The sequence below is a fragment of the Aplysia californica genome, unplaced genomic scaffold (assembly GCF_000002075.1).
Source record: "Aplysia californica isolate F4 #8 unplaced genomic scaffold, AplCal3.0 scaffold00017, whole genome shotgun sequence".
Lineage (NCBI taxonomy): Eukaryota > Metazoa > Mollusca > Gastropoda > Aplysiida > Aplysiidae > Aplysia > Aplysia californica.
Window position 1 is genome coordinate 432342 of NW_004797287.1, and position 27111 is coordinate 459452.

At 40.1% G+C, this 27111-nt stretch overlaps 1 protein-coding gene across 7 annotated transcripts in view; it reads left to right on the top strand.

The window, feature by feature from the left end:
* The window catches only part of LOC101857532 (protein NO VEIN), a 75942-nt gene that overhangs the window by 47362 nt on the left and 1469 nt on the right, over window positions 1–27111 (top strand). For 4 of the 7 annotated variants that reach the window (XM_035971415.1, XM_005090456.3, XM_005090452.3 and 1 more), the window contains 22 exons: window positions 267–366; window positions 2087–2211; window positions 2640–2821; window positions 3523–3724; window positions 3911–4062; window positions 5334–5579; window positions 5947–6174; window positions 7033–7152; window positions 7588–7818; window positions 8197–8401; window positions 10296–10541; window positions 11278–11525; window positions 12428–12618; window positions 13240–13436; window positions 14568–14690; window positions 15989–16231; window positions 17784–18119; window positions 21124–21141; window positions 23590–23687; window positions 24180–24339; window positions 24876–24959; window positions 26763–27052. In XM_035971415.1, the coding sequence (XP_035827308.1) occupies window positions 267–366; window positions 2087–2211; window positions 2640–2821; window positions 3523–3724; window positions 3911–4062; window positions 5334–5579; window positions 5947–6174; window positions 7033–7152; window positions 7588–7818; window positions 8197–8401; window positions 10296–10541; window positions 11278–11525; window positions 12428–12618; window positions 13240–13436; window positions 14568–14690; window positions 15989–16231; window positions 17784–18119; window positions 21124–21141; window positions 23590–23687; window positions 24180–24339; window positions 24876–24959; window positions 26763–27052 (4025 nt within the window). The remainder of the gene's footprint in view (window positions 1–266; window positions 367–2086; window positions 2212–2639; window positions 2822–3522; window positions 3725–3910; window positions 4063–5333; window positions 5580–5946; window positions 6175–7032; window positions 7153–7587; window positions 7819–8196; window positions 8402–10295; window positions 10542–11277; window positions 11526–12427; window positions 12619–13239; window positions 13437–14567; window positions 14691–15988; window positions 16232–17783; window positions 18120–21123; window positions 21142–23589; window positions 23688–24179; window positions 24340–24875; window positions 24960–26762; window positions 27053–27111) is intronic. The other 3 variants (XM_005090453.3, XM_005090454.3, XM_005090455.3) reach the window with 3 other exon arrangements.

Consider the following 27111-nt stretch of genomic DNA (forward strand, 5'->3'; position numbering starts at 1 on the left):
TGATATGTAGTGGCCTTCTGATTGGTTGATGGCTATAATGTGATACGTTCTGATTGGTTGTTGGTTAAAATATGATACGTTTTGATTAGTTGTTGGCTATAATATGATACGTTCTGATTGGTTGTTTGGCACAGTTTTCATCAAATGCACCTGAACATGACTGAGGAAAGCAAAAATATGTTTGATTTCAGAGGATCCAACTGGATTGTGCCAAAGTGTTTAGCTTTAGCTCCTCCATTAAGTAGTATTCCTTTATTCTAATGCAGATCGTGTGATGGACATTTCAAAGTGGCTGGCCTGTATCTATCGTAGCATGGATGACTTCCAGGACAACACAGCAACTCTGAACACACTACGAAGTCTCAAGTTAGTTTGTTGATTGTATTTTTGTTGGTGAACCTGGCAACGTTATTCTTGCTGAGGGTTTGTTGGTGATGCCTTTTGCGAAAGACCGACTTTATGTATCATTGAATAGGTTTTAAACTCTACTGTTTGACTCAATGCTTATGTGTAACATTTGTAAAAGCTGGTGACATGTGTATAAGCTGGTGAATTTTGTAGGCATATGTGTTTATTACCAACCTTTTGAATGTTCGAAATGTGGCAAATTTTTCTCTGCTAAAATTTGGTCTCATCAGCCATAGCAGAAGCCACGAGGCATCGTAACCTTTAATTCTTCTGATTCTTCTGTTTCGCTGGAGAAATGTTCTCCTCTGCAGTTTTATTGGTCATTGTTAGACATTGATGAATGAACTATTATTATTACTGTTATAGTTACTAACCTACTTTTCATGTGCACTGACTCAAGGACAAGATTTTTTAAAGATCTGTAAAGTTATATTATTAACAATTTACTATGAAACATTGGCGTGCTGAAGGACTTTATACTGTAGCTAACTTGGTAAAGGATGTAATGGCATTTTATTTTATTAATTTTAGTCTTGTCAGGTAAATTTGGAAGCCTATAACAGTATTTTGAAATACAGCGAAAAGTGTGTCGACATTAAGTCATAAAAGTAATGATAGTTGCAGATTTATAGCTCTTATCCATGCTCTTCAACATGCTATGTGCGCTGTACAACTATTATGCAATCGCTGTCTGAGGGATGGTTTGAGTATCAGTTAAGATAAAGTGATTTTGTCATTTCCCTGCCTTCATCTTATCAAAGATAATCAAGTTCTATTTGTATCATACTTTCCTGTGTTGTTCTTGAAATCGGGTCAATAATGATAATAATAGAGTGCATTTATATTGGCCATTTTTATCATGCTGAGATTCTCAATGTGCATCACAGTAAAAAGGTCACATGTACAGCAAATGCATGCACAATCGAGAAAGAATGAAAATAAAAAAGCTCTGTTAAAAAAATTTCACATCACTGGACATACTTGTACTTTAATAAAAATCTACTCTAACAGATAACAATAAACATATATGGGAAGTTTTGAAGTTCCATTTTGAGACTGCTCCAAATTATTGAAATGCAGACTTCTTGCTTGTTAAACAGTCATAGTGTTTATAGAGTGGCATTATAACCATATTCTGCCATGAGACAATCCATATGGTTTTTAAAGATTAAAAAATTAAAAACGTCTGCCTTAACCTTGTGTGTCTCTTTACAGTAACCATGATGAAGGAAAATACTGAAATGTTTTTGAAAAAAGTTCTCAGGTGTTCTTGACAAATACTTGAATAAGAATAAAATTTTCCACTTTTTCATCTCTCAAAAAATTAAGGAAAGTCAGATGTTTAACTACCAGTGGCCACAAATATGTGTGCTTTTCCTTTTGGACTATAATCATAGATAGCGAAAGATCTTGTCAGTTTGTTAATGTTTGATCGCCTAATGAGCTGCTTGCACTGCATGCTTCCCCAAAATTTTTTGAGTATTCTACGGTATGCTGGGGTAATAATAGTATAGTGTAAAGAGCATAGAGCAAGCTTTCGAGTGGGGGTATGCACTGTGCAAATGCTGTTTATCATTATTATTATTGTTATAATTTTTTCTATTATTGTTATTGATATTATTATTCCTTGACAAAAAATGGTATCTTTGATATGTTAAGCTCACTTTTTTACAACTAGAATCATCCCACTGTCGGCCGGCAACCTGGTGTCACTAGACGATGTCACTGTGTTCTTATTGACCGATGGTCAGGGCCAGACAGCATCAAGCCGAGACAGACGGTCAAAGCAGGCAAATGCTAGAGGTTTGTTTCGAAAATACTTTGAACGGTTAAGCCAAAGTATTTTCTTTTTTCTTTTTACTATAACTAATGAATGAGACTTGCCTTTTACTTACTTAGGGATGGAGAGATTTGTGAAAAGAAGTGGGTGTTTGAGTAGCTTTTTAAAGAATGTTACAAAGTTAGGATGGAGAGATTGTGAAAGGAAATGTGTGTATGAGTAGCTTTTAAAAGAACTTTACTAAGTTAGAAGCCCTGCCCCTTTCATGTCATAGTGTGAAAAACTTTGTAATGCTGTGGCAAGATGATGAAAATGTAGTAAAACTTTTAATGATAGTTTTGTTGTATGAGGCTGGTCAGGTTGATGACTGTTGTTTTAATCCATGTTTTTAAAAAATTCAGACATCGTTTACCATAATTGTCTTCTCTTTGGGTAATCTTTTGACTCTTAGATCCCTTGCTTGAGCTGAAGAAAGATTTGAACCTAGTCCACGGAGCGCTCACCTCTACTCCAGATGCTGAAGTGAACTCTCAGGTTGTGAAACTTCTACTCAAGATGGATATCAAGCAGCTGACCCCTCAAGACCTGATCCATAGCCACATCATGCCTGTGCTCACCTCGGATGGCTGGAAGGTAGAGTGGGCAGGGGTCTTCATGCAATCAGGTTTCTTTTGAAGGGTGTGAAGGAAGGATGGAAATTAACAGGCAGCCTCTCTTTGATACTCTTTTTAAATTGAAAGTGTCTTTTTGAGGTGGAGAAAGTGTTTGGAATTTGAAGAAAAGAAAAAAAAATTGTGTTTGATAATGTTTTTATCTTTTCAATTTTTTTTTCTATCTACTCTTATGCCAGTGATTCAGCAGAAGATTGTCGCAATCTGGCCTACATATCCTTTCTTTAAAAGAATTTAGGATGTCTTGATTTGGTTTTGTGGCCCCAAAGGAATTACAAATGTAAGAGTATTCATGCTTTAGCAGAAACCTACAGGTTCCATTTTGTAATTTATTAAAATGTCTTTAGAGCAGGCGTTGCTGAACCTGCTGCAGTAACACTGATGCGACCTGCTAGAGGTCTCTGGATATGAAGTATAAATACGAAGGTGGAAAATACTTGAAATATTATTTATTTTTGTTTAATTGAGAAATATAAGGAAAAGGTAATTGTTACATTTGTAGAGTACAGTAGTACTGATCATATTGTGCTGTAAGCTGACATAAAAGAGGGGCGTGAACATTACTGCCTTTTAGTATTTTGTGAAGTTGGAGATGGAAATAATTATCACCTTTGACAAAATTTCCCACTCCCCCCCCCCCCCCCCCCCCCCCCCAACCCTCAGGAGAAAAGCCGCGACGTCCTGATCAGCTACCTGGTGTACATCAAAGGTGAGCGTGAGCAGAATGCGTCTGTCATTGATATGGCTGAGCTGCGACCTGTGGCGCGACTGGCCACCAACCATGGGATCAAGAACCCTGTGGAAGATGATGTCCACTTCTCTCAGCCGTTTGGCAATGTTACCAATCTCAAGCACTTGTTTCCTGGTAAGTAAAATTGATGATATTAATAATAATAATTTCCTTCATATAGTGCTTGTTCTTGTTCTTCAGCATGCTCTATGTGCTTTACAAATGTTACAAGAAAGTCACTTCCAGTTACTTGCGCTCAGTTGTGTTCACTGTGGCGTAAATGTATAGTTCTGACGATTCTCTTATTGGATAATCCTATAGGCATTGACTGGACCTTGGTGGACAGCGCCTATTTGCCGAGCACCCACACCCGAACAGACGTCATCAGCTGGCATGACTTCCTGTCTCAGCTGGGAGTGGTGGACTTCCTGCGTGTGAAGAGGGTGGAGCTAAGTCTGGATAAAAGCAGCATTGTGAGTGTCTTTGTGAATTTTGCTTTTGAAAGGCATTTTGGGATTTAAGGTGGTATTTTTCTTTAAAATTACTAATAAGAGTGAAAGTAAAAGATGTCGTAGCCATGCTTGGGGTTGTGAAGTGAAAGTGGTCACATGAAATAAGATAGTGGCGATATTTTTATTGAAAGCAATGTCACTTTTGTTTTTCAAGAGGAAAAAAGAGTTTGGGTGGATTCTGGAATTTATTGAGCTCTAAATTGTATTGTGGATGATTTTTCAAAGTAAACACACGCACAGCCCAGTAGAACTGCACATGGCTATTACGATGAGCTCAAAATAAATGGTTTTTAATCTGTGCTTTCCTTCTACTGTGACTACAATGATGGTGAATGATTCTCACTCCAATGAATGCCAATGGGGTTTAGGTTTTTCTCTTGAGACAATGGAATGTTGCTCTTGGGAAGTTTGGTTTTGTTTATCCATTTCATGAGGGCAACATCAATTTGACTTGTATTGTACACTTTCTCTCGGAAAAGTAAGTGAAAATGGCAACTGAATAAATATGTACATATATTGTAGTATCACCCTTTCGCTACTTCTCAACTTTGTTTCTCTGAAGGTTGATTCATATTTTCCCTGCGGTTCATCACAGAATAATATACCCCCTCCTTAAAAAAAACTGTGGTCAAGAGAATGCAGTTAATCTCCAACATCTACAGTACACCTCTTCCCTGGTATATATATATCGCTTTAGAGGCCAGAAAAGATGAAAGAAAACTATGTGAAGGATACAACAATTCCTGCCAACCTTGCCTATGGTTCCAATATGAAGTCAGATTATCCTTTGAGGGGGACCTTTGTCATGTTGTAGATTAACTCTTTAAACCCTGAGTTTTTTCCACCATTTCCCAGTTTTTTCTATAGTCACCTGAACCTGGTGCATTATGTCTCATTATAAGCCCAAAAGCTTGCCACAAACTTGTAAATGGCGGAAACAAAGGTCTAGTCTACTAAAAAATGAGCGTCGGATGGGGAACAGGGTTATTACTGTAGGACGCTCCCAGGGTCTGATGGGGTTTAAAGAGTTAATGTACTTGGTAAAGCATTATTGTCTCTTTCAGTGCACAGCTTTGGGAGAGAGGGAGGGATCCTGCTGTCCATGTGCACAACTGCGTATAATTTCTTTTGGTTGGTAAACTTGTCTTTAATTGTGACTGTCTGTTAGCTTTTTCTAGAAGAATGTCACATGTGTGAATAATAAAGTTTATTCTGTTGTATTTTATCACCAGGATGAAAGTGTCTGGGCTCCTTACAAAGACATCTGGCCAGACTCACCAGATGGATACACTATCGTAGATTTTCAGTGTGAAGAATTTCACCGACTGGCCACCGCCAACAATGTGCAAGGAGAGTTGTACAGTCAGATGGTGGCTCTTTTTGAGCAGTTGGACAAGGAGTGGAACAGTTTGTACAGCCGCTTTGTCAGCACACAGCTCAAGTCTGCCTCTGGCCATGTGCTGAAAGAGACCATTGATGTGAGTAGAAAGCTTGGTTCTGTGTTGTAGTTGTTGAAGCTGTTAAAATATTGTCGATGTAGAGGAGGAAGGTATCACAATATTTGTTGACAAGATCTTTCGCTGTCAATAGCCGGATACCCACTCTGACCTGGGTGAAGTGAAGAAAATTCGTGTAAAGTGTCTTTCCCGAGAACACAACTTCGGGTCCCTGACGGGATTCATACCCACGACCTTGAGAATCCCAGAGCCTAACCACTGGTAACTCTACTCTTTGGCTCTTGTATGACCCTATTGTGTTGCAAGTGCTGTGAAACTCTCTGAAACTTAATTAGATGTTTCTTAAAGTGAGACTTTTCTCTCTTTTTATGTCATCTCAATTCCCCAGACTTCATTCTCAATCCTCCTGCGGTCTCTAGCCTGGCTTCCAGCCTCTTGCACATCCATATCGGTGGAACCTGCGAGTGGGAGGGTCATCCCCCCTGACCAGGAGGCCCTGCACCAGGCAGCAGAGTTGTACGTCTGCAGCAGAGAGATCACGAAACTGCTGGCTCACACTGTCAAGTACCTCAAAGTGCAGCCGCTGAGGAACAGTACTTTCTCCAGCTTTTTGAAGGTTTGGACCGGTGTTGCCTCTACATGTTTTTATCTTTGTCCAAGCGACATGTTTCAGTAGAGATAAATCAGTTTTAAAGTAGTGACTAGTTGGTTTTTGAGGACAGAAGACCAAACAAAAATGTGATTGAGAAATACTGCGTTTTTAATGTTTATGTCTGTAGAATTGTAATTGTTTGCCCTCAGAGATCGGTCCGCAGGTGTTTGGCGGATGTTCTGGTGTGGTTTGCCTTCCTATCAAACATCTATTGTCCTTATCTCTCCTCCTAATTTTTTGTGTTTGTTACTCTCTTCTAACATCTGTAATCTTCGGCATTTATATATGACCTAATTGTGTTGCAAGTGCTGTAAAGCACTTACTAAAACTAAACTGAAAAAGTTGGTCTTTGTATTTAATTGTAGGTTTAAGTTGAAGATTTACTACGCTGATCATTATCTCTCTACTTTTATGAACACTTTGTGCATTAGTAGCACTTTTCAGACTCTCTGCATGTCCAATTCTTCAAAACAGATCTAATGGTATCTGTTGTGAAGCGGTTAAGTATGAGTTTGATTTCTGTGTTGAGATAATTTCTGCTGGGAGGTTGTATCACTCTCAGCCTAGGTTGGGGCGCACATGGAAGGTTGAAGCAGCTCGCCTCATGAATAATTTAATTAGTGTTGATGGGGGCTTAAAATGTTTACAATTACAATTTTTACATAAATCAGACCTGGCATTTTGTAGTGCCTCGGTACTCAAAGAGAAAGGTTGAATAGAATGCTGTTAATTAAAACAATGATGGATTGCTGTGGAAAAGGTTACAAAGGGATGTAATTATGTGTCTAGTAGTCTGATACTTTTGTTTCAATTTTGTGCCAGGTGAAGTCGAATGTGTCTGTGACCTCGGTCAAGGACGCTCTTATCTCCTGGTCAGCTCGTGATGCGTCCAGCCCAGACACCGCGCGTGCGTTCTCTACAACGTACAGTCACATATCAGAGGTGAGCATATAAAGTACTTGGTTTGTTTTTTTCTCATTTAGGTTGTCCCTCTCCCATTTTTTTTATTTTTTAGAAATGATGTCTACTCCCCAATATTGTCAAACATTTAACAATTTCACATTGCCCCCCCCCCCCCCCCCCCCCCTCCTTCCCTCCCTCCATCTTCTTCCCAGCTGTTTTTGTCAATGTAAGGGAAACACCAGATTACTTTTGGGCTAAGTTTAGTTTTTGAAACATAAACTGTTAATAAAATATACAACATGCTCCTGATGTGCCTCTGGAAGCTTGTGTGGATACCAAAAACCTTGTTTGTTAATTAATATTGGTAATGAAAGGAATATTTTCACTCATTCACATTGGTGAATAGATAATGGGGGTATAGTGGTGTATGTTTGACTTCCTGATATATTGTTCTATTTGTTTCTTGTCCTCTAGTTGTACAGGTACCTCAACGACAACCTGAGCAGGAAAGATGGCCAAGACTTGTTCCACACACACCCGGTCATCTTTGTGCCAGATGGCCTGAACTTTGGCTCTGGAAGAGATCCAGTTGCCGGTCGCATGCTGAGCAGGAAGGAATTGTGGTGGGCGGATCCAACGGAGCTGTTTGTCAAGTACCATGACTCTTTGCTTCGTTATAAGTCTCCCCTGGCCAAAACAAGAATTGTGAGTTTGTTTTCCTTTTTGTATGGTCAATGTCTTTTTTTGTGGTTGTTCTTTGCAAGATTAGAATTTGCCTGAATCCATATTTAAATTCCTTTACTTGTACGTCTCTGCTTCTTTTTCCGGCATTTAAGGAATTTAAGAGCTATCTTTTGCAGAGCTTCTTTGTTGCTCTTGTATAGTGTTTGTTATATCTTGTTTCAGCTCTGAATCTTTGATAGTCATGATTGTTCTTTAAACGTTGCATTTAGTTATTTTTACTATTCTTCATTCAGCAACGATATCGTACTGATATGGTCATTTTATTGGAAAATACAAATAAAAATTTAGAGCTTTCCTTTTGCGAATCTGTGTGATTGTTGGGTTTTTTTTGCGTTGTAGATTGGCCACCTGTACCAGGAACACTCGGAGATGTTCCATTTCTCTGTGAAGGTCCCAACTGCCCCAAGCACGGCCCACCTGGCACAGCTGGTAGACCACCTGGCCACAGTCTTCATACTGAAGGAACCTGGCATTCTCGAAGATACGCTCTATCTCTTCTCTGAGATAGGCTCTCAGCTGATCAAGATCTCGCACACTACTGCTGGTAAGTCTACGTTTGTGTGTGTATGGGGAGGCAAGGAAAGCTTCCAGTTGCCTTGAATTCCATGAATTGGGTTGTGCTTGCAGATAATTAAGTGAAGGTACAAAAGATGGCTCTCTACTCAGCTAGATCTCACATATTACAGGGGGTAAGTCTAAGGTTAGTTTAGGTAGTTTTAGTATAGGTTTTATAGCCCTCGCAACTGCATGAGGTAATATGAGTGCCAAGGGGTGGATGTCAACAAAGAAGTCCTTACAGGGAATCAGACTTACTCTGCTCACCTCTCTAGCTTCAACAGCACAAAGTCTGCTTTGACTAACAAGGCACGCCGGAAATAGCAGGTCACAAGAGTGTAACAAACCTACAAAAGAAGTAGAGGAAAAATGACGATAGTCAGGATTAGGAAAGAAAAAAACAGCAGTTCCCTTTTAAAGTTCAGGCACAGTTATGAGCGTGACATTTACAATTACAATTCTACTGTGCATAAGAACATGGTTTATATCCCCCCTTTGGAATGGCCTAAAGACACTTTAGTCAGTAGCTTCGTCCCGGGAGGGGCTGGTGTTAGTCTAAGGGTAGCATATTGTTTTCTATATTAAAAAAACCAAACCAACACGCTTTTCAGATGGGGGGAGGGGAAGAGAGCCCCCAATTTGTTTGAATTCAGTGATTTGAGGTTTGCTTGCTGATGATCACTGACAGGGAAAAAATGCTTTTAGATTTTCAAGACAAGTTATGTGGTGTTTGTGTAGATTGGAAGATGTCTACTTGGATGCAATTTTTTTCCTATGGTTTTGGGGGACAAGATTGACACTTTAGCTTACTGCTTATTTTGAAACCTTTCTTTTCTATGACATTATGCTCTGTTTTTTTGACACAAGAATAGGCTCTGTAATAATGTGAATGAAAGTACTGAAGCATATTTTAAATACTCTTTCTATAAGCTTCAAAATGGGAGGTTAATGTTGAATCTTGTGAAAAAAGTCCCATTTCACTTATATTTCAAGTATAAAAATTAATGGAAAAAATTATCCAAGATGTCCAAAAAATGTGCTTAGAAATTTAGTGATTACCCGTAGTTTTAAAAACAAGCAGTCTTCATAAAGGCTTTGAAATCACATTTGTCCTGTTAAAGGCATCTTTATAAGAACTGAAGTTCAGGAAGGTGGCTTTAACATGTGAATAAAACGACTTGTTGCAGTATAGATTAGTTACCAGTTATTTGTCCCTAGGCTCAGTATCCATGCAATAGTCATTTGAATATCAAGGCCCCAAGATCTGGAATGCTTTGCCAAGTACTCTAACAGAGATCAAATCTTTTGGTTCATTCAAATGTCAGCAGCTGAAGTCATTTCGGTTTTCAAATTGATAAGATGAATATTTGGAGAGATTTACTTTTGGTCAGAACACAACGGTTTATGTTACTGTATTACATTGTATTGTATTGTAAAGCGCTCAGAGCCTGTGTACTTTAAGCGGGGTTGAGCGCTATATAAATGTCCTTTTTTATTATTATTATTAACTAAATTTGTCAGTTGATAAACCCCACCCCCCACCCATTCTCAAACAAAATAAGTTATAGCAACAAAAAAACAACAAAGACAAAGAGGATAACAAAGAATAAAAAACACCCCACAGCCTAACATATGCTGATACATGCTGCGAGACCTGATCTCTCTGCCCATGGGTGGTTGGCGAGTGCTCTGGTGTGGTTTGCTTCTTCTTTCCTATCGAACGTCTATCGTCGTTTTCTCCCCTCCTTTTTTTATTGTGTTTGTTGCTCTCTTGTAACACCTAAAATCTTCAGCACTTATATGACCTTATTGTGTTGCAAGTGCCGTAAAACACTTACTAAAAACTAAAAACCTCTCTGCCTTTACCTTTTGGTCACCACCAGGTGTTGCCACGGAGGAGGCCCAGTTGGCTCAGACCAATCTGCCTCTGGTCAAGGAGCTGTTCGCCAACTCGGCGCTGTTCCCCACGAAGCTGGATCAATGGGTGGCTCTCTCGGCTGCCCCGATGCTGTCTGACTCTTCCGAGCTGGAGGAAATGTTTTTGATGAAACCAGGCGTCCACTTTCTGCGGCTGGAAGCAGACACGCCTGGCGGCCAGCGGGAGAATCCGCTCAAAGGGAAATTGTCACGTAAGCTCTCCTTTTTTTGTTTTTCTTTCTGGTAAGCTGTATTTAATTTCTTTACCATTTTTGTGTCTTTCTGTCTGTCTGTCAGTTTGCCTGTCTGTCTGTCTGCCTCTGTCTGTCTGTCTGCTTTTCTGCTTGTCTGTCTGTCTGGCTTTATCCTTACATAAAACGGCTGTTTTTGTATCAATGTGCTAGTCCTCACTCAAACTTTACACTTACAGTAATGAAGGCTCAAAAGTGAAAAACCCTCAAATACTGCACCAGTTTAGAATGCTGAAGCCATGGGATACTAAAAAATAATTTTAAAAACTTCACAGCCCAAGAAACACGCTTTAAAAATCCCCAGAGTTTCTTCATCCCTTCAGCTATTGCATAGAGTGACTTTCTTTGGTATTTACTTCAATGCTTCCCGGGAAGCTGAGAATGTTCCGGAGTGTTCTATGGTCTGCTTGGGTAATAATATAGTGTAAAAATATAGTGTAAAGCGCATAGAGCCTGCTGTTGAGCGGGGATATGCGCTATACAAATGCTATCTATTATTATTATTAATGCAGTGGCTCCGATCCTTGTTTAAATATGGCTAGTGTGCCTGGTCGAGTCCGTGATTGAAGTTGCCATTGGTAATGAGCGCATACGACAGCCTGGGGACAAAAGTCGCAGATGGTACTAAAAACATTAAACTGGAGCATTAGCCCAGCCTCTCCTTTGGTCCTTATTCAGTGTGGTTGTGGAATTTCAGAGAAGCATCAGATCAATGCAGAATCGGTGAAGTACCTGGTCAGCCTCTTTGAAGAGATTCGTCCCCTGAGTGAGTGTGTGACCACCACAGAGATTACCACAGGATTTGAGCCCTGCACCGATGGTCAGACGTATTTGCACCGTGTGGTCGGACTGGTCCAAAGGTTTCTTTACTTCAGCTACTCCGATGTGTACCGACAAGTGAAGGAGAAGAAGGCCGAGGGCCTCAAAGATTTGCTGTTTACACAGGTGAATGGGGGGGTAAATGTAATAGTGGGTGTTTGGCGGGTGCTCTGGTGTGGTTTGCTCCTTCTTTCCTATAAAGCTTCTGTCGTCCTTATCTCTTCTCTTTCTTTTATTTTGGTGTTTGTTACTCTCATGTAACACCTTTAATCTTCGGCACTTATATTACCTTATTGTGTTTCAAGTGCCGTAAAGCTCTTACTGAAAAAAATATGGGAAGAAATTTAATGACTTTAGTAAGTGCTGTCGAACCTGCTCTTATAACCACATGTCTAAGATGGTCACATGTACAAACAACCTGTGTCTTTTTCATATTATAATGACACTGTCCAAGAAGACCACCTGTCTGTGATGACTATTTTTCTCCTCAACAATGGGTGGTTATCTTGAACAGTTTGGACTGCCTGTTGATAGTTTCTTATATATTAGTAAACATTTCCTGGAATTTTGTGAATTCTGTTGAGATTTCATTTTCTATCTTTGCTGTGGGATACCAGTTCTTTCAAATCTACTGAATTTTGGAAAGATTAAATGTTTTGTATTATATTTAGATATAACTTCACTTGTTTTCTTGTTCTGCATTGGCCACAACCAGTGACTGACCTAATTTATAAATGAAAATATAAGTCTAATTGATCACTCTCTTTAAACTGGTGTTAAACATTCCAGATATTCTTTTTCTAAAACGAAAGTGAAAAATGTTTATTATGTTTGTTTGAATTGACATGCTTAATGTTAGTTTCTTGTCGTTTTTACTGTACAGTTATTGTTTTTTGTTTGTTTTATTTTGGTTTAAATTTCAACACTTGCTTTGGAGGTTTTCATAGATTTATGTCCCTAAGATTTCAGAAAACTTCCATGCTGCCTGAGAAAAGCTGACCTTTAATTCATGTCTCAAAACTTCACAGGTCTGGAAGCTGGAGGTGAGGTATGAGCTCACAGACCGCCCAGATGTGTATGAGATTCGTTCAGAGAAGTGTATCGTGAAGGACAAACATTTCTACTTTCACAAAGATGCTGTTGAGAGTCAATCTGAGATCAATCGAGAGGTTGCAAAGTTTTTCTCCGAGGGCAATGAAGATTGCATCAGAGAACTGAGGTATGACATTCTCATTCTGATATCTTTTTTACTTTGTGAGTTTTAATTTAATTTTTTTTTCTTCTTGAGCCATTCGGAAAGGTGTGTTGTATTTGAGAGCAAATACTGACATTTCTGGTGCAGCTGTTGGGCACTTCGTCGTGGCACGCAGAAGATGAGTTCAATTCCTGTGTGGGGAAGATTTGTATTACCTCAGTCTTTCTGGCGGGAATTGTTTTCCTCTTAGCTAGGTTGACATTGACGGGCTGGGTCGAAGTTTGCCTCCTTAAATTATCTTAATTGTGTCGATGGGGCATAAAAGTAACTACCGGTAAGTACATTTTTTTTCAACAGTGAATTAATCGTGGGAAAGTGAATTAGTAGTGGTCACGTAATGTCATGCGTAAAATTGGATCTCCCTTTAAATGTTTGTTAAGTGCTTTTAAAAATTAAAGACATGTGTCTCCCACAGATGGAAGGCTCATAATATATGACTTTCCATAAGTCTGTTGGGTGGACAATTCATTTCAATTTATCCCTCCTGACCCTTAGTGACATACAGCATTGTAGCCTGCTAGGAGCATATCTCTATCTGTCATATATTTTTTGCATTGATTGTAACTCATTCTTGTCCATTTCCAGGAGCTTCCTTTCTCAAGTGGTTCCAATCATAGAGGGCATTTCAGACGAAAGCATTGAAAGTTTGATGTCTCGACAAAAGGCTCATATTGGCACTCTCCCGTCCTCGGAGGAAGTGTGGGAGGTACCACTTCCTGTCATCAAAAAGCCAGAACCCGAGCCACAGCTTGAAGTGGAGGAGACGATGGTCTATGGAAAAGGTGGGGGGTCTTACTGTCTTTTGTGGAATTAATGTTGAATTCTCTCCCACTGCATTTATAAGAGGCACCTTTGTTGACTGCATTTTAGACTGGTTGAAATACACATTTATTTAAATCATTTAAATCTTATTTTACCAGACACACATGTAGTTGTCTGATTTTTTTTCCAACAAGTGAGATCAGCAGACAAGGTGATTGTATATCTTTTTTGTTTGCGTTCTTTTGCCAGATTATGGATGCATATGTATTGGAAAAGATTGTTGTGCATTGCATGGATCGGTATACATAAAACATAGCATTGTATAAGCTGTCAAGTTTCTCATTATATTGTGAAGTGGCTAGAGCGACTATGGAATGGGCACTTTACTGAGGCTGGGAAAGTGTCACGGTATAGATGGGGCTAAAAAAGGTTGAGGACCTATTTCTAGGTGTTGACTGGTCTTGTAAGTTTCAGTTTTTTATCCTTTTTGTCTTGTTACTCTTCTCTTTTTAGAAATGATTTTATTACAAAGCGAGCCAAAAGTTTCCATTCCTAGGAGAAATGAGCACATTTCTAGATTTGTAACTGGATTCCTTCATAAAATGTGTCACCTTGGAGTTTTCAGTTTCATGTGGATATAGACAATTTCAAGGTGAATATTCATATATTTATTCATGAAATATCCTTTTAGTTATTTTAATGTATTTTCAGAGCAAGTACAATGTGGATTGTTTTAATGCCAGATCTAATTCTGTATTGAAAAGTTGCTGGCCCACAAATATTTTACACATTGTACAGATGTCAACCACTCTTTGAAAGAAAAGTTGAATATACCTCTACTGCTCATGTGTGACAAGCTGATATGCTTTTAGCGGCAAGATATAGGAAAGTATTCCTGTAAATTTGTAGTATGGATTGTTGGAGGACATCACTGGTTGGTCAAACTTCTTTTATTTCCCTCTGTTGCTTTTGTCTGTCCTTTTTACATTCCACTAAGTGACCATCATTGTGTAGATATGATTCTCATCACTCAAAACTCAATACCTGAAACTTTAATACATGGAAACTTTTGGCTGGCCCAAGTTATGTTTTTAGAGCTTTGCCCACATCGACACCTTTTTATCTAGAACATATCGTTTCTAATCGGCTAGCGGTGTACGAGCCCTCTGACGAGCAGTCAGCATCGACGGGTAACGACGGAAATGCAGGTTTGAAGTCCTGGCCGCCCAGGAGTGGGGAAGCGATGGCAGAACGACCAAACACGGGCAAGACAGGTACGTTCTATGTATAACCATCATCATCATCTTATAACCTGTTAGTATGTTCTCTGTATAAAGATCATCATCATCATGATTAAAACCTGCAGGTGTGTTCTGTGTTTAATGGTCATTATCCTCATGAAACCTGTAGTTTTGTTGACGGTCTGTCTTACAGTGAGGCCATACAAAGGCATAAGAACCAAATCTATCATATGTGTCACGACATGGTGGAATCATGTGCTTGTCAATTTTTGGGCATATTGAGGTATTGTTTTCATCTTAATGCTTGTTAATATGCCTTGTTTTCGATATATAAATTACCCATTTATCTTCAGCAGAAGAAGAGATATTTTTGATTGATGGAAGTAGGGATCACCTGGTATCAAAGGTAAAATTAGCGAGAAAATGGTCGCCAAAGTTTAGCGACTTCCAAAGCTGGAGAGTGCATGGAAACTGTAAATTTACAGTTTTAGTGCCTTTAATCAATGTTGTTTGGTAAAATCCACATAGGAATTTGTTGTTAAATGGATATAAAAGGTGTTGAGCCAAAAAACAAAAATTCGATGAAAATTACCGAGCAGGAAGAAAAATGCTTATTTCTTCAATTTTGTTATTTTGATGAGCACCTGGTTTCACCACGATGCCTGACATATTGTACCTGACATCAACAAATTTGTACTGATGAGGCCTTTGAATTATCTTTTTTGATGTGCTTGCCAAGCATATGACTTTCCACCGATCTCATTCCACAGTTTTTGATTGTCAGGCTAGTCCACTCTGTGGTGTTAGCCTCCTCTCTTTTCTCTTACATTCCTCTCCTTCTACCTCCTTATTCCATTGGCATGCAGTAGCTCATATACTGCGTGGGTAGGCCCTGATCTGATAGGCAGGGTCAAAGAAAGTGGTCTCTTAAATGATCAGCATTGTATTTGTGGGAACGTAAAGCACTTACATTATTTTTCCAAATCTCCCTCTCGGGATCATAAACTATATTCCATCTATAGATTTCTTGGGTCTTTCTCTGCTTGTGTTGGTGCTATCACTCAAATGGCCATTAAATCACTAATAATTGCTTGATTTTAACAAAATAAAATACAAAATGTTAAATTTTAATGTTTGCATTTCTGTAAATATCTGCACTTTAATTATATATATCCATGGAATTCAAAGAAAAGATGGAGTTGAGGTTGGGTGTCTTTTTTTTATCTAAAAGAACCCCCCCCCCCACACACACACAAAAACAAAAGAATCCCCCCCACACACACACACACACACAGCCAAGAAGTGATACACACTGCAATTCTCTACTGCAGGCCCCGGCCCTATAGGCCCGTCCAGCCAGTGGCCCCCTCCAGAGCCCTCCAGCCACAAGAAGTCAAGCCGTGACCTGCCCAGTACGATCCGCTTCGAGGAGGGTGAGGAAATGGAGAAAGAGCAAGGGTCTTCTGAAAGTGGTCGGCACCAACACACTGCTAGAGGAGAGGGGACAGAGAGGCAAAACTCTTCGTCTTCACATCATGGAGGTACTCAGATTTACCGTCAAACTTCTGAGACAGGTAAGTGTTATGCCTGATGGATTCTTTCTATCATTTTAAAAAGAAATAAAAATTGTTTTTGTGGATGTTATCAATAATAAATCTATAATTTTTTTCGGAATTTGACCTTTTTAATAGTGAAATGTATCTTACAGTGAGGTCGTACAAAGGCATAAGAACCAAATCTATCATACTGTAAATGAATACTGATGAGTCTTTTGAAATGACATTCTTTGACAAGATATGCTTTTCAAGAATATTTTTGCAATTGTCTTCCTTGTCTTTTTCTGTATTACCTGTGTCCTGGGCAGCAACATCATTGCACACCGGAAAGGTCCATAAGTGCTCAGTTCCCCCCAGCACCAAAGCCGGCAAGGTATCCATACTGATTGTTCCGGTGGCTGTCTGATTATGGCGACGTCTTTCCTTTCCAGATTATCGTTCCTTTCTTCCTTCTCCCCTCTTTATCCCCATTTCTCGCATCCCTAATAATTGCGTGGTGTTCTGCTGTCTCCCTGTCTTCCTCATCCCGCAACATTTCCTCCACAGTCTTCAACACTTCTCCTTTGTCAAATTTCACCTCACCATCAACCACGGTACTGCCTGCCAGCCTATCAGCCTCCTCATTGCCCAGGACAGAATATCCATGTGATGGCTCTAAGTGATGAGTGTTCCATTGGTTTCATCCATTCACTCCGAAGCAGCCCTTTCTCAAACCTCCGCAGGATGCTCTGGGAGTCTGTGACAATAATGAAATGAGATGGGTAGTTCTTGGTCTTGTATTTTGAAGCCAGCCAAGCGCTCTTGTTACGGCCTCAATCTCCATTTTCATGCTTGAAGTTGTTCTTTCTATGGCCCCTGACATGCTATGAACCTTTTTGTTCCCACTGTACACCACAAAACCCCACCCACTTCTCTCACCCCTCCTGACCGATCCCTCCGTATAGATCACTGGGTCCTCTGGCTTGGAATGCTCCTCAATTAACTGTCGTATGTCATTGTCGTTAATGACAGCAACACATTTCCGTCTTTCACGACCCATAGTGATGTGAATGTTGGCCAGGCTTCTGCAATCGGGGCTCAGGTCAAACCATTCCTTTCCACTACACATTTCATTGATGCCACAAACATTCCTCAAGGAGTCTTCGGCTTCTGCCGTCCATGAGCTGCCCTATTTGATCCTGTTTCCTTTGATGCTGCATAGGTTGTCATGCAAAAGGTGCCTTGGGTCTCCCAAAACATTCAAGTACAGCTTTTCCTGTGCCACCTTATGCCTCACTCTGATGCTGGCCAGGTCAAGGATGTTGTTTGTACAGAAAGAAAAAATCTTTAAATGGCAACGCTGATATAAACAAATCATGTCAAATTTAGCTGGTGTGGTGCTTGGCACCCTGCTCCGTCTTCCTGGTAAAGAGTTAAAAATAGATCTCCATGCTTGCCAGCAGGAGGTGCAACACTTGTATCAAATTTTTTTTCTTTAAACACCAGTGCCTTTATGCCCACATTGGCACATGGTAGACTATTTAGGAGGCATAGAATGATGTTATTATAGATGTTGTTCTCTTTTACTCAGGGTCGAAATCAGGTGTGGCCAGGTCTGAGTCTGCAGATGGAAGTGGCGGGGGTTCGAGACCCGCGTCTGGGACTGGAGGCAGTGGTGGTGGCGGTGCAGGGCGACCAGTTAAACGTGGAGAGGAGAGAGCTGCTGATGACGCTTCTAGAAGTGGTGGTGGAGGAGGAGGAGGAGGTAGCTGGAGGGAAGGGAGAAGCGGGGAGAGTGGTGCTGGTGGAGCGGGAGGAACCAGAGGAGATGAAGAGGGCAGCGGAGGAGGTGGTTCTCAGTGTATGGATACTGGTGATGAGCAGTCCAGGGAAGGAGGTTCGAACCCAGGCTCTGCAGGTGACAAACGTAGGTGTCCTTGCTTATGCTTATGTGACTTCCGTGAGTGATACAAACGTAATGTACATAACTAAGGTTCATACTAAAGTGACTGATGAAGAGGTGCCTTATAGCGTAAAATTTCTTAGACTATTGAGGTTAGATTTGAATGTGTGGACATTTTTTGGTATCAATTCTTGAGCTTTCAAGTTAAAGTATGAAGCAATTGATGGGGAAATGTTTTTATGGGCTGTTAAGTAGAAATACCCCTAAAACTTCTTTGAAGAAGTTTTAGTTACTTGACTGAAAACGAATACTTAACCAGTGCGGTTTTCTCACTCACGGATGGTACAATTTGTGTTGTGTGTTTTCAATGTCTGAGTTTCAAAGTACGAAAACAGATGTTTGATTGAGTGGAATCAAGATAAGAAGATGACCACTACACACAACTTTCAAAACTTCTAGTTGTGTGGAAAGCCATTCTTTCTTTGGATTTCGTTTGTGCTTAGGTTGCTTGTCTGCTTTGTAAAAGTAACACTGTGCTGGAGGATTTGATTGTTAATGGATGATTGTATGAGCAAATAGCTGCAACATTATCAGTTTTTTCCCTAAGCATCTGTTTTCTTTGAAAGTCAGTATTGTCTCCCGCATGTCATCCCGGTGGTTTGTGCCTCATGTCTTTGAAACTTTAACACAAACATCTGATTTGTCAAAGACTCCCCCTCTTAATCATTTTTTGGGGTAAGGATGTGGGTTCAAAGTGTTTTTTGTGTAATTGTGTGTTCCCTGAGCCTTTTTTTGATGTCGTCAATAACTTTCCTGTGTGCTGACTTTGCTTGCCGTGACCTCCCTTAACTTTTTTTGTCTTTGTTGTTGTTGTTGTTGTTGATGTTATTATTGTCTTTAATTTTTCACCTTCTGATGAGATCATGCCCTTCTTTTCAATGCCATGTCAGAGTAGGCTGCGGTATTATTGAGTTGCCTCTCATTTCTGTATATGAAATACTTTGCGATATTAGTAAAAATACTAGTTCATTTCTTCGAACCTTGTTTAAGATATTCAAATCTCTTAGCCTGCTCAGTTTAAAACTGATAAAAAAATGTTGTGCACTATTAAAAGTAAAGGTTGAGTTTATTGTTTTGGAGGTGGGATTTTAAGTACATTTTTTATGCTTTCACACTGAAGCGTTTAAAGAAAATAGTGTCCACTAAACAGCAACCCAGATTAGCGTAACCTCCACCCTAACAGCATTCTAAGCATGTGTAACAGAATTTTCCTAACCCCCTCTTTCTCTAACAGCAACCTTTGTTGCTTTCAATTGTCGGACAAAATTGCTTTTGAAGATTCAGAAAGTGTGAACACCAACACTGGCTTATAATTTCAGTGTGTGTGTGTGTGTGTGCATCCGTCCTCTTTTGCTTATCTCCTCAAAACAACTGCTTGGACTTTTCTTTTCCGGTCCAGCGGCCATCTGAGTTCTTGCTCTTTGGCCTAAATAACTGCTTGGACCAAGAGCCACTTTCCTTCAAGTTTCCTGGCGGGGTGGGGGGGGGGGGGGGGTCTCAATCACTGTGCATAACAGTACTGCCGATGCTCGTATGCTGCCTATGACATAATACAGTGGAACTCGGATTTAACGAGCTCGGATTCAACGAGATGAGATAGATTTCCCGATTTTTTTCTTCTTTAAAATCAATAAAAATAACCCGTATTCAACGAACACTTAAATCAGCGAGCTCGGATTCAACAAGGTTGCTTCCAGGGTGAACAGCCCACGCAGACGTGGCTTCGCTCATTTTTTCCCCCAGAACGAACATTATCTTTTCCCGGAAACCATCCATTGCACCTACACGTGAACCATTATTCACTTAGCCGATTGCATGCGACCAATCAGCGGCCTTTCTTCATACCAACACATGCGTTGTTGGCTCACGCACGAGTCTACTCTGGCGTGTGTCGGGGTCGGATGGGCGGCCTGTGCATGTGTGACTGTGTGTGTGTGTTGTCGAGGGGGGGTGCGCACTAGCGGTCTGGCCGTTGAACGTCGCAGATACACATACAAACACGTCAAAGTCTTTTTTCCCCCTCACCAACTGATCATTATTACAATGATAAGCTAGATCTAGTCCTGACGTAGATCTACATAATGAATTGTGCGCTGGTCTATGTAATCAAAAGTTGCCGTTATGCTTGGCTCTACACAGCAACATAACTTTTTGGTAAACAACCGAGACGACTAAGGCGTGTGCATTTGAACGAATCGGGTCTTTTTTTTTTACACAGCTCATAATATGCAGGCATTTCAGGCACTACTCGTGACTTCTATTTATACATTACTTGCTCAGTGCCTGTAATTACCTACACAAAACCCCGTGTTTGCTATAACGAACTCGGATTCAACGAGATTTTAGGTCAGGCCTGGCGACCTCGTTGAATCCGAGTTCCACTGTATCACATTATGATTTGGACCTTGAGAGAGAGAGACAGAGAGAGAGAGAGATGGGTGGGTGTAGTACTATCTTTGAAGTTTGCAGCCCCCGTCTTACTTTGAAAATTCAGTTAGCACCTACCAAAGCCTACTTTCCAGAGGGGCCCTTGCTGTTAGGTGGACACCACTGATAGTATAATCTTTACCTCTTCAGGTCTGGAACAGTTGCACTTTGATTTAAGCAGAAATAGAAGATGAATGTCAGAAAATGCTAGGCATTGACATTTAAAAAAAATTTGGGATGAGGGAGAAAAACTTGGATCACTTTCAAAACAGTTTCAAATATTTTTTGAGGCTTCGTTGTGCCGCAAGGTCACATATTCATTTTTGCCATCTTTTATGTTCATTGATAATAGTTTTTATGTAGTGTTTTCGGTAACCATCTCTGGACATTTTTGCATGTATTAATTATTTGGTGTGGGCATTTGAAGTAGCATGGCCTTAAATACTAGTTATTTGTTGTAGTTTTAGATGCTATTTTAAGGCGGCATTCAAGAAGATGTTTATAATGAAAATTTCTTGTATTCTTTCCATTCCACGTTCAGAGGAGTCTCGTGAAGAGGGTCAGTAAAGAAATAAATTTAAAAGCTGATGTCTTTATAAGCTTTTTACTATATAGCGCCTCTTTTTATATGGTTTTCAAAATTATTGAATGGCAAAATTGCTTTTGATAGTCTTGTTTCCTGTATCAATAGCACTTTTTGCTTTATGAATGAACTGGCCTGAAAAAGAGAAAGTTTTAGCTTGGTCTGTGTTGCTTATAGTGAATAGACATAGGAAGATAATGGCAGTATCTGAGTTTTTACCTCAAAGTGTATTTTTGAAGAGAATTTTCTCCAATTTAAGTGCATAATGGCATTGTATCTCTTCTGTTTTTTGTTTAGATTCTGGCATTTCTTTTGGTTTATAAAGCATCCTCATTTCATAGGTCTTAGCTTTGTTTTAAAAAAAATAATTTTTAGAAATACTTTTCCAAATTTTCTAATTTGCTTATAACTTCATTCATTGTATTGTAGTCTTGACATAGTTACCTAAATGTCGGGGTTGCAAATACAATTATGAAATGACTTTACTAGGTGTGTATATATATATATATATATGCCATTTGTCTGCTTAACAAAATGTGGCAGTTATCTTGTTGCTTTTTGCTGTAACATCTACAGGGAGAGTACATTTCAAAAGAGTACTTGGACATTAAAAAAATGCCTATTGTTTTATATCATCTCTCTGATTTTTGGCATGGGCATGCTAGCCTACTGAGTGGACTATGTGTAATTTTCTGTGACTTGGCATGAGTGTAGCAATTTTTCTGTTCATGGAAGATATTCAACTCAACCAGGAGTGTCTTTGTTCAGGCTGCTGTGTTCAGCTTTTTCAATGCTCGGCATGTTCAAGCAGTTTAGAAAGCTTTGCATTCTTTTGTTCTTTTGCCTTCTCTGAAATGTTGCACACACATCCCCCCCCCCCCCCCAACTTCTGAATTCTTAGGCAGAGACCACTGAATGTGAAAGATAAAGGGAGGAGAAATAGGTTTTTAGTTTGTGAATACAGAGGAGTTCCGTTGTTTTAAAGTCACTGCTGATGTACTGTGTGCTTCCTCCCTTTGCTATTCTGAGTAGCCTACCTTATTGTTGATCATTAACACGTTTAGACTGGAAATATATATTTTATCTCTTTGCTTCTTTTTTAACCATAAGTAAACTGATATCAAGCAGTCTACGAAACTGACCCTAATTATTCAAGACTGCTTAGCCTTAATTGTTCCAGACAGCTACCTTTTTAGGTTGTCTGAACAGTATGGCACGTATAGAATACATGTATATGACTACAAAGTGGAAGTAGTTCAGTGATATTAAAGTGGGTGGTTGGCAGGTGCTCTGGTGTAGTTTGCTCCTTCTTTTCTGCTAAACGTCTGTCGTCTTTATCTCTCCTCTTTCTTTTTTTTTTTTTTTTCTCTCTTGTAACACTTCTAATCTTCGACATTTATATGACCCTTTTGTGTTACAAGTGCCGTAAAATGCTTACATGTGCTAAAACAACAAAAAAGTGATGTGGAATGAGAATTCTGCTAAATTTTATTTTGCCCCTTTTCAGTTTTTGACTGAGCAGAATAAGGCTTGAGAGTTATGTGAATGTGTGGGTGAGGAGTTCAGAAAAAATGAGATGTTGTGGTGACATGATTCAACTGTGATATGCACATGATGTGGCATCTTCATGGTCAGTTTTTGTTAACGTTAAGAGTATCCCTCAGATTGGCGTTAACATTAATGCTGTTCAGACATTGTCAGGTGTGAAAATCACATTTTTTTGTACAGTAGAACATGACTATAGCGGCACTCGCTAGAGCGGGACTTCAGCGGAATCCCCCTCTTTTTTGTCTATGTAAACTCAATTACCTGTGCTTTGGTTTAACGAGGCAAGGAAAGGCCCTAACTTGGATACAGCGGGAGAGATTGAGCGAGCTCTAGCTGGGGGGAAGGGAGTTGGGGGATGGGGGGCTGTTGGTGAGCTCCAAACAGGCAGTCCGTGGTGCAGCGTTGTGATTGGCCAGTCCCGCGATGAGTGAGGTGGGTCAGGCGGCAGAGAGAGATGGTGCGGAGGGCGGAGAGATGTATTACGTGAGCCACTCCAAAAGTGATGTGCCATAACCCCAGGCCTAGTCTAGGCCAAAAAGTAAAAGAAGAGGAGAGCATGTAATGTGTGATTTTTCAGTAATTCCCTTTACATTCCCATAGCGGGAACTCGCCTACAGCAGGATTTTTCTTCTTGAACTAAAAGTCTAGCTATAGGCCTGTTCTACTGTAAACTGTATCTGCATCCAATGCCTTTTCATGTATGTACATCTGTGTGTGCGTGTGTATGTGTTTGAGTGTTTTGACGAGTGTGTATGCATGTAAATGTATTTACCCTGGTGCAGCAAATTTCTCATCAATCATGGAAATGAATAAATTGTAAACTTGGCTATCTTATCTCATCTGTTTTCTGCTTTCTCTCCCCCCCCCCCCCCCTAGGGAAAAGAAAGCTGACGGATGGCTCACAAGAGGAAATGTTTGTACCCAAGAGATTGAACTCCCATGACCCAAGTGAAGCAGGATACCAGAGTGGCAGAGTGGGTAGCGTTAGTTGTTGAGTGTCTTGATTTAGTTGTATGTTTGATTCTTCTTCTTCGTGTCCCCCCCCCCCCCCCCCTTCCCATTGTTGTTGTTCTTTTTCTTCTTCTTCTTGTACATGTTCTTCTTCCTCCTCCTTCCTCCTTTTCCACTTTCTCCTCTTCCTGCCTCACTTTTTGTTTTCAATTCAGTAAGTTCCTTTGAAAATAGTTCTGCTGCTAGATCTAAGTTTTATGCCATATAAGTCTATAGAGATATGTATGGGTGGGTGGAGGATGCTCTGGTATGTCCAGTTTATTTACTCTTTAGAGAAAAAAGAATCTTGTCATTTCCGTAGTGCTGAATTACTATTATCATGTTGATGCACTTCAGTCTAGCTAAATCAAGTGGACAGTAAATGTATGCTAGGGGAAGCGTATGAGAAAGAACGAGAGAGAGAAAGTAAGAGAAGCTAGTCAGTAGCTTGTGAATGGTACTTTTATTTTTTTAAGGAGGAAGGAAATCAGGCGAACAGGCGGAGGGAAGGAGAGCAGCATATGGAAGGTGACGATGGGCAGCAGTCAAATGTCGGTGGAACAGGTACAGGAAGTGGAAGGAGAGGTCCTCCAAGGGATGACCTTGAAGATTCTGAAGGTCGCCAAGGACGTCGAGGTAAGTCATCGTTAAGCTTGTGGCAAATTTTTTTTCCAGATTAAATGCAGGAAATCCAAGTTATTTCAGGTATGAAATTAGTTTTGTCATTGGCTTATATAGGTCATGGTTTTTTTGGGTTTTTTTTTATATTCTTATTCTGAAACATCAAGGTCTTTTGGTTTTACGTAAATTCAGCTGAACCGTGTCAACTGTTTGGTGAGACTCCTCTTCCTCTCATCTCTTCAGTCACACTTTATAGCTGAACTTGTTTACATTTTAATTAATGCGGTCTGGCTACTCATCTTTGGAATTTCGAGTTAAGTAGCATCCGAAATTGTCCAAATAAGAGGACTGTTTATTTTTATTTTTTTGTAAGAGTTTTACGGAGCTTGCAACTGCACATGATCATATGAGTGCAGGTAAAAGGATTGTGAAGGCTAAATCATGATTATTCAGATTATGGTGGATGCGTTTTGTGACCTAATTCAACTTCTTAAAGAAATACCAACCTAAAATATTGTCCTTGTTATAAAGCTGAATTTTGTCTCTTTCAGGCAATGCAGGAGAGAGTCATGGGGATGCCAGATTTACTCCTGTTGGTCGAAAGCAGCATAAGGATAAGGATGTTCTTCATTTCAGTATGTATCGGTTTACAAGCTGATTTTATTTGGTGGATGATTGTTAACTCAAAAGGGAAAAAAGAAGGACCACTTTTTAAAATCTATTTGGAAATTCCTCAGAACAATGCCCTGTTTAAATTCTAATGAATCTATTAACTTTAAATGTATGATGTTCTTGTAGTGACTTATCATTGTTGTGAGGGTCTTCAAACACATTAGATACAGTAGAAATTATATATAAGGGGCCCGGTAATAACAGGGATCCGGTAATATCAGGGATTTTAACAGTTTTTTTCCTACTCTTTGTCTCTATTAAAAGTTACCGACAATAACAGGGCTTCATCGGAGCCCAAACGGTTACAGCAGGGACAAAGGCTCGTTAACAATGTGTAAAAAGTAAGAGAGAGAGAGCGAGAGAGAGAGAGAGAGTAACACAGTTTTAGCTTTAGTAGAGGTTTTTCGGCGCTCACAACTGCATAAGGTCATATGAGCAGAGTAACACAGTGATGGAGCAAGCCCACGCAAACCATGCCACACAGCTTGTGAAGCGAAAGAGGGCTTCGGCGTGCTCCAGACCTTGATCTAGCCCTAATCCTAGCAACACGCACGCATGTGTCACCAACTATGTCAAGCGCAAGAGAAAATGCCGTTCAATTGACAAAAAAATATGGAATAATCCAGGCTGTTGACAAAAGGCAAGATTCACTGGCAGAGATTTGTCATCAGTTCGACATTCCTCAAGGGTTGATTCACACCATTATCAAGGATAGAGAGAAGATAGTGACAGCATACTCCAATGGAAAGTTTGCTCTGGATCGAAAGAAGATGAGACTATCTGATGCAGATGCTGTGGACCAAGCTGTTCTGGTGTGGTTTAAGGAGGCAAGGAGAAAGTTGGTGCCAAAACCCCTGTTCGTGGGTACTAGTCCACAAATGCTTACTTTCCTTGCATTTCTGATTTAACAGGGATCGGATATAACAGGACATTTTCTTCACTCCCACCATCCCTGTTATATCAGGTTTTCACTGTAGTGATGAAATCTCAATCATGGTGGGTGTTACCTCGAAAACAGCATTGGTGGGTTGTAAAAACACTCTGGAAAAGCTTAATATAACTGTTTATTTAACATTTCAAAAGTACATCTATTTTTCTAAGGGAGCTTACTTTGAAAATGCAGTCACTTCAGTCTTCCATAACCATGCTAGACCAGCAACTGCGGCATAATAGTTAGTCGCTTCGCTTTTTCATGTGGAAAATGTGAGCTCAAGCCATGAGTCGGAAAGTTATTTTATCAAGTCTCTCCATCTGTATCCTGGGATGTTGTATCACTTTTTGCTTGGGTTGGCCCTAGCAGGCAGGGTCGAAACAGCCCATCTCGTATATATATATTAATATATGATCTAAATTGTGGGTCAGTTGAGTGGGGTGAAGCATAGTCCACCTTTAACAATAACAATGCCTCATAGAAATAGTAAGCTAATTTGACAGGAAGGCAATTTTGGCAGCTTTTAAAAGAATTTTCACTATTTTATGTTTTAGCAGGGGTTAGTTTTGAACAACAGATCAACACTCTCTACTCTCGGTGCTGTTGGTTGGAGGGCTCCACTGGGAATAGTAGTAATACCTACTATTTTACTATTCCTCTTTTTTTACCATCTGTCTGTTCTTACTCTTTCCCAGAACCAAATGACTGTTTTGTATTGGTATACATCTTATACATTCAAACAGAAGCATGATCACCAAATATGTCTCAGACCTGGGTATTGTAGAAGAAGAAGATGCTTCTTTTTAATCTGCACTCAAATCTCTTCCCTCCGCAGAACTGCCCTTGTGGAGTGGGCAGACGGAAGAGCTTTCCTACACCGAGTTGGGGCAGGGTTCGAACCTCCCTGTTCCCGAAGCTCTGATCAAGGATGACTCGCAGGTAGGCGAGATTGGCCGCTGGGGAGAGCAGCTTGTCTGGGACTACCTGCAACGTCTTCGCCAAACTGATAGGCTGGTTGAGGACGTTATCTGGCCCAATGAGTCGACCGAATCTGGCCGGCCGTACGACTTTGAGATTCTCTTCAAGTCTGATGAAGTGGATAAAGTGTTTTCTGTTTTTGTTGAGGTGAGAAGACCCACATTAAGTTCACTATGTGATATTTTATCAGCCAGGATCAATCGGGT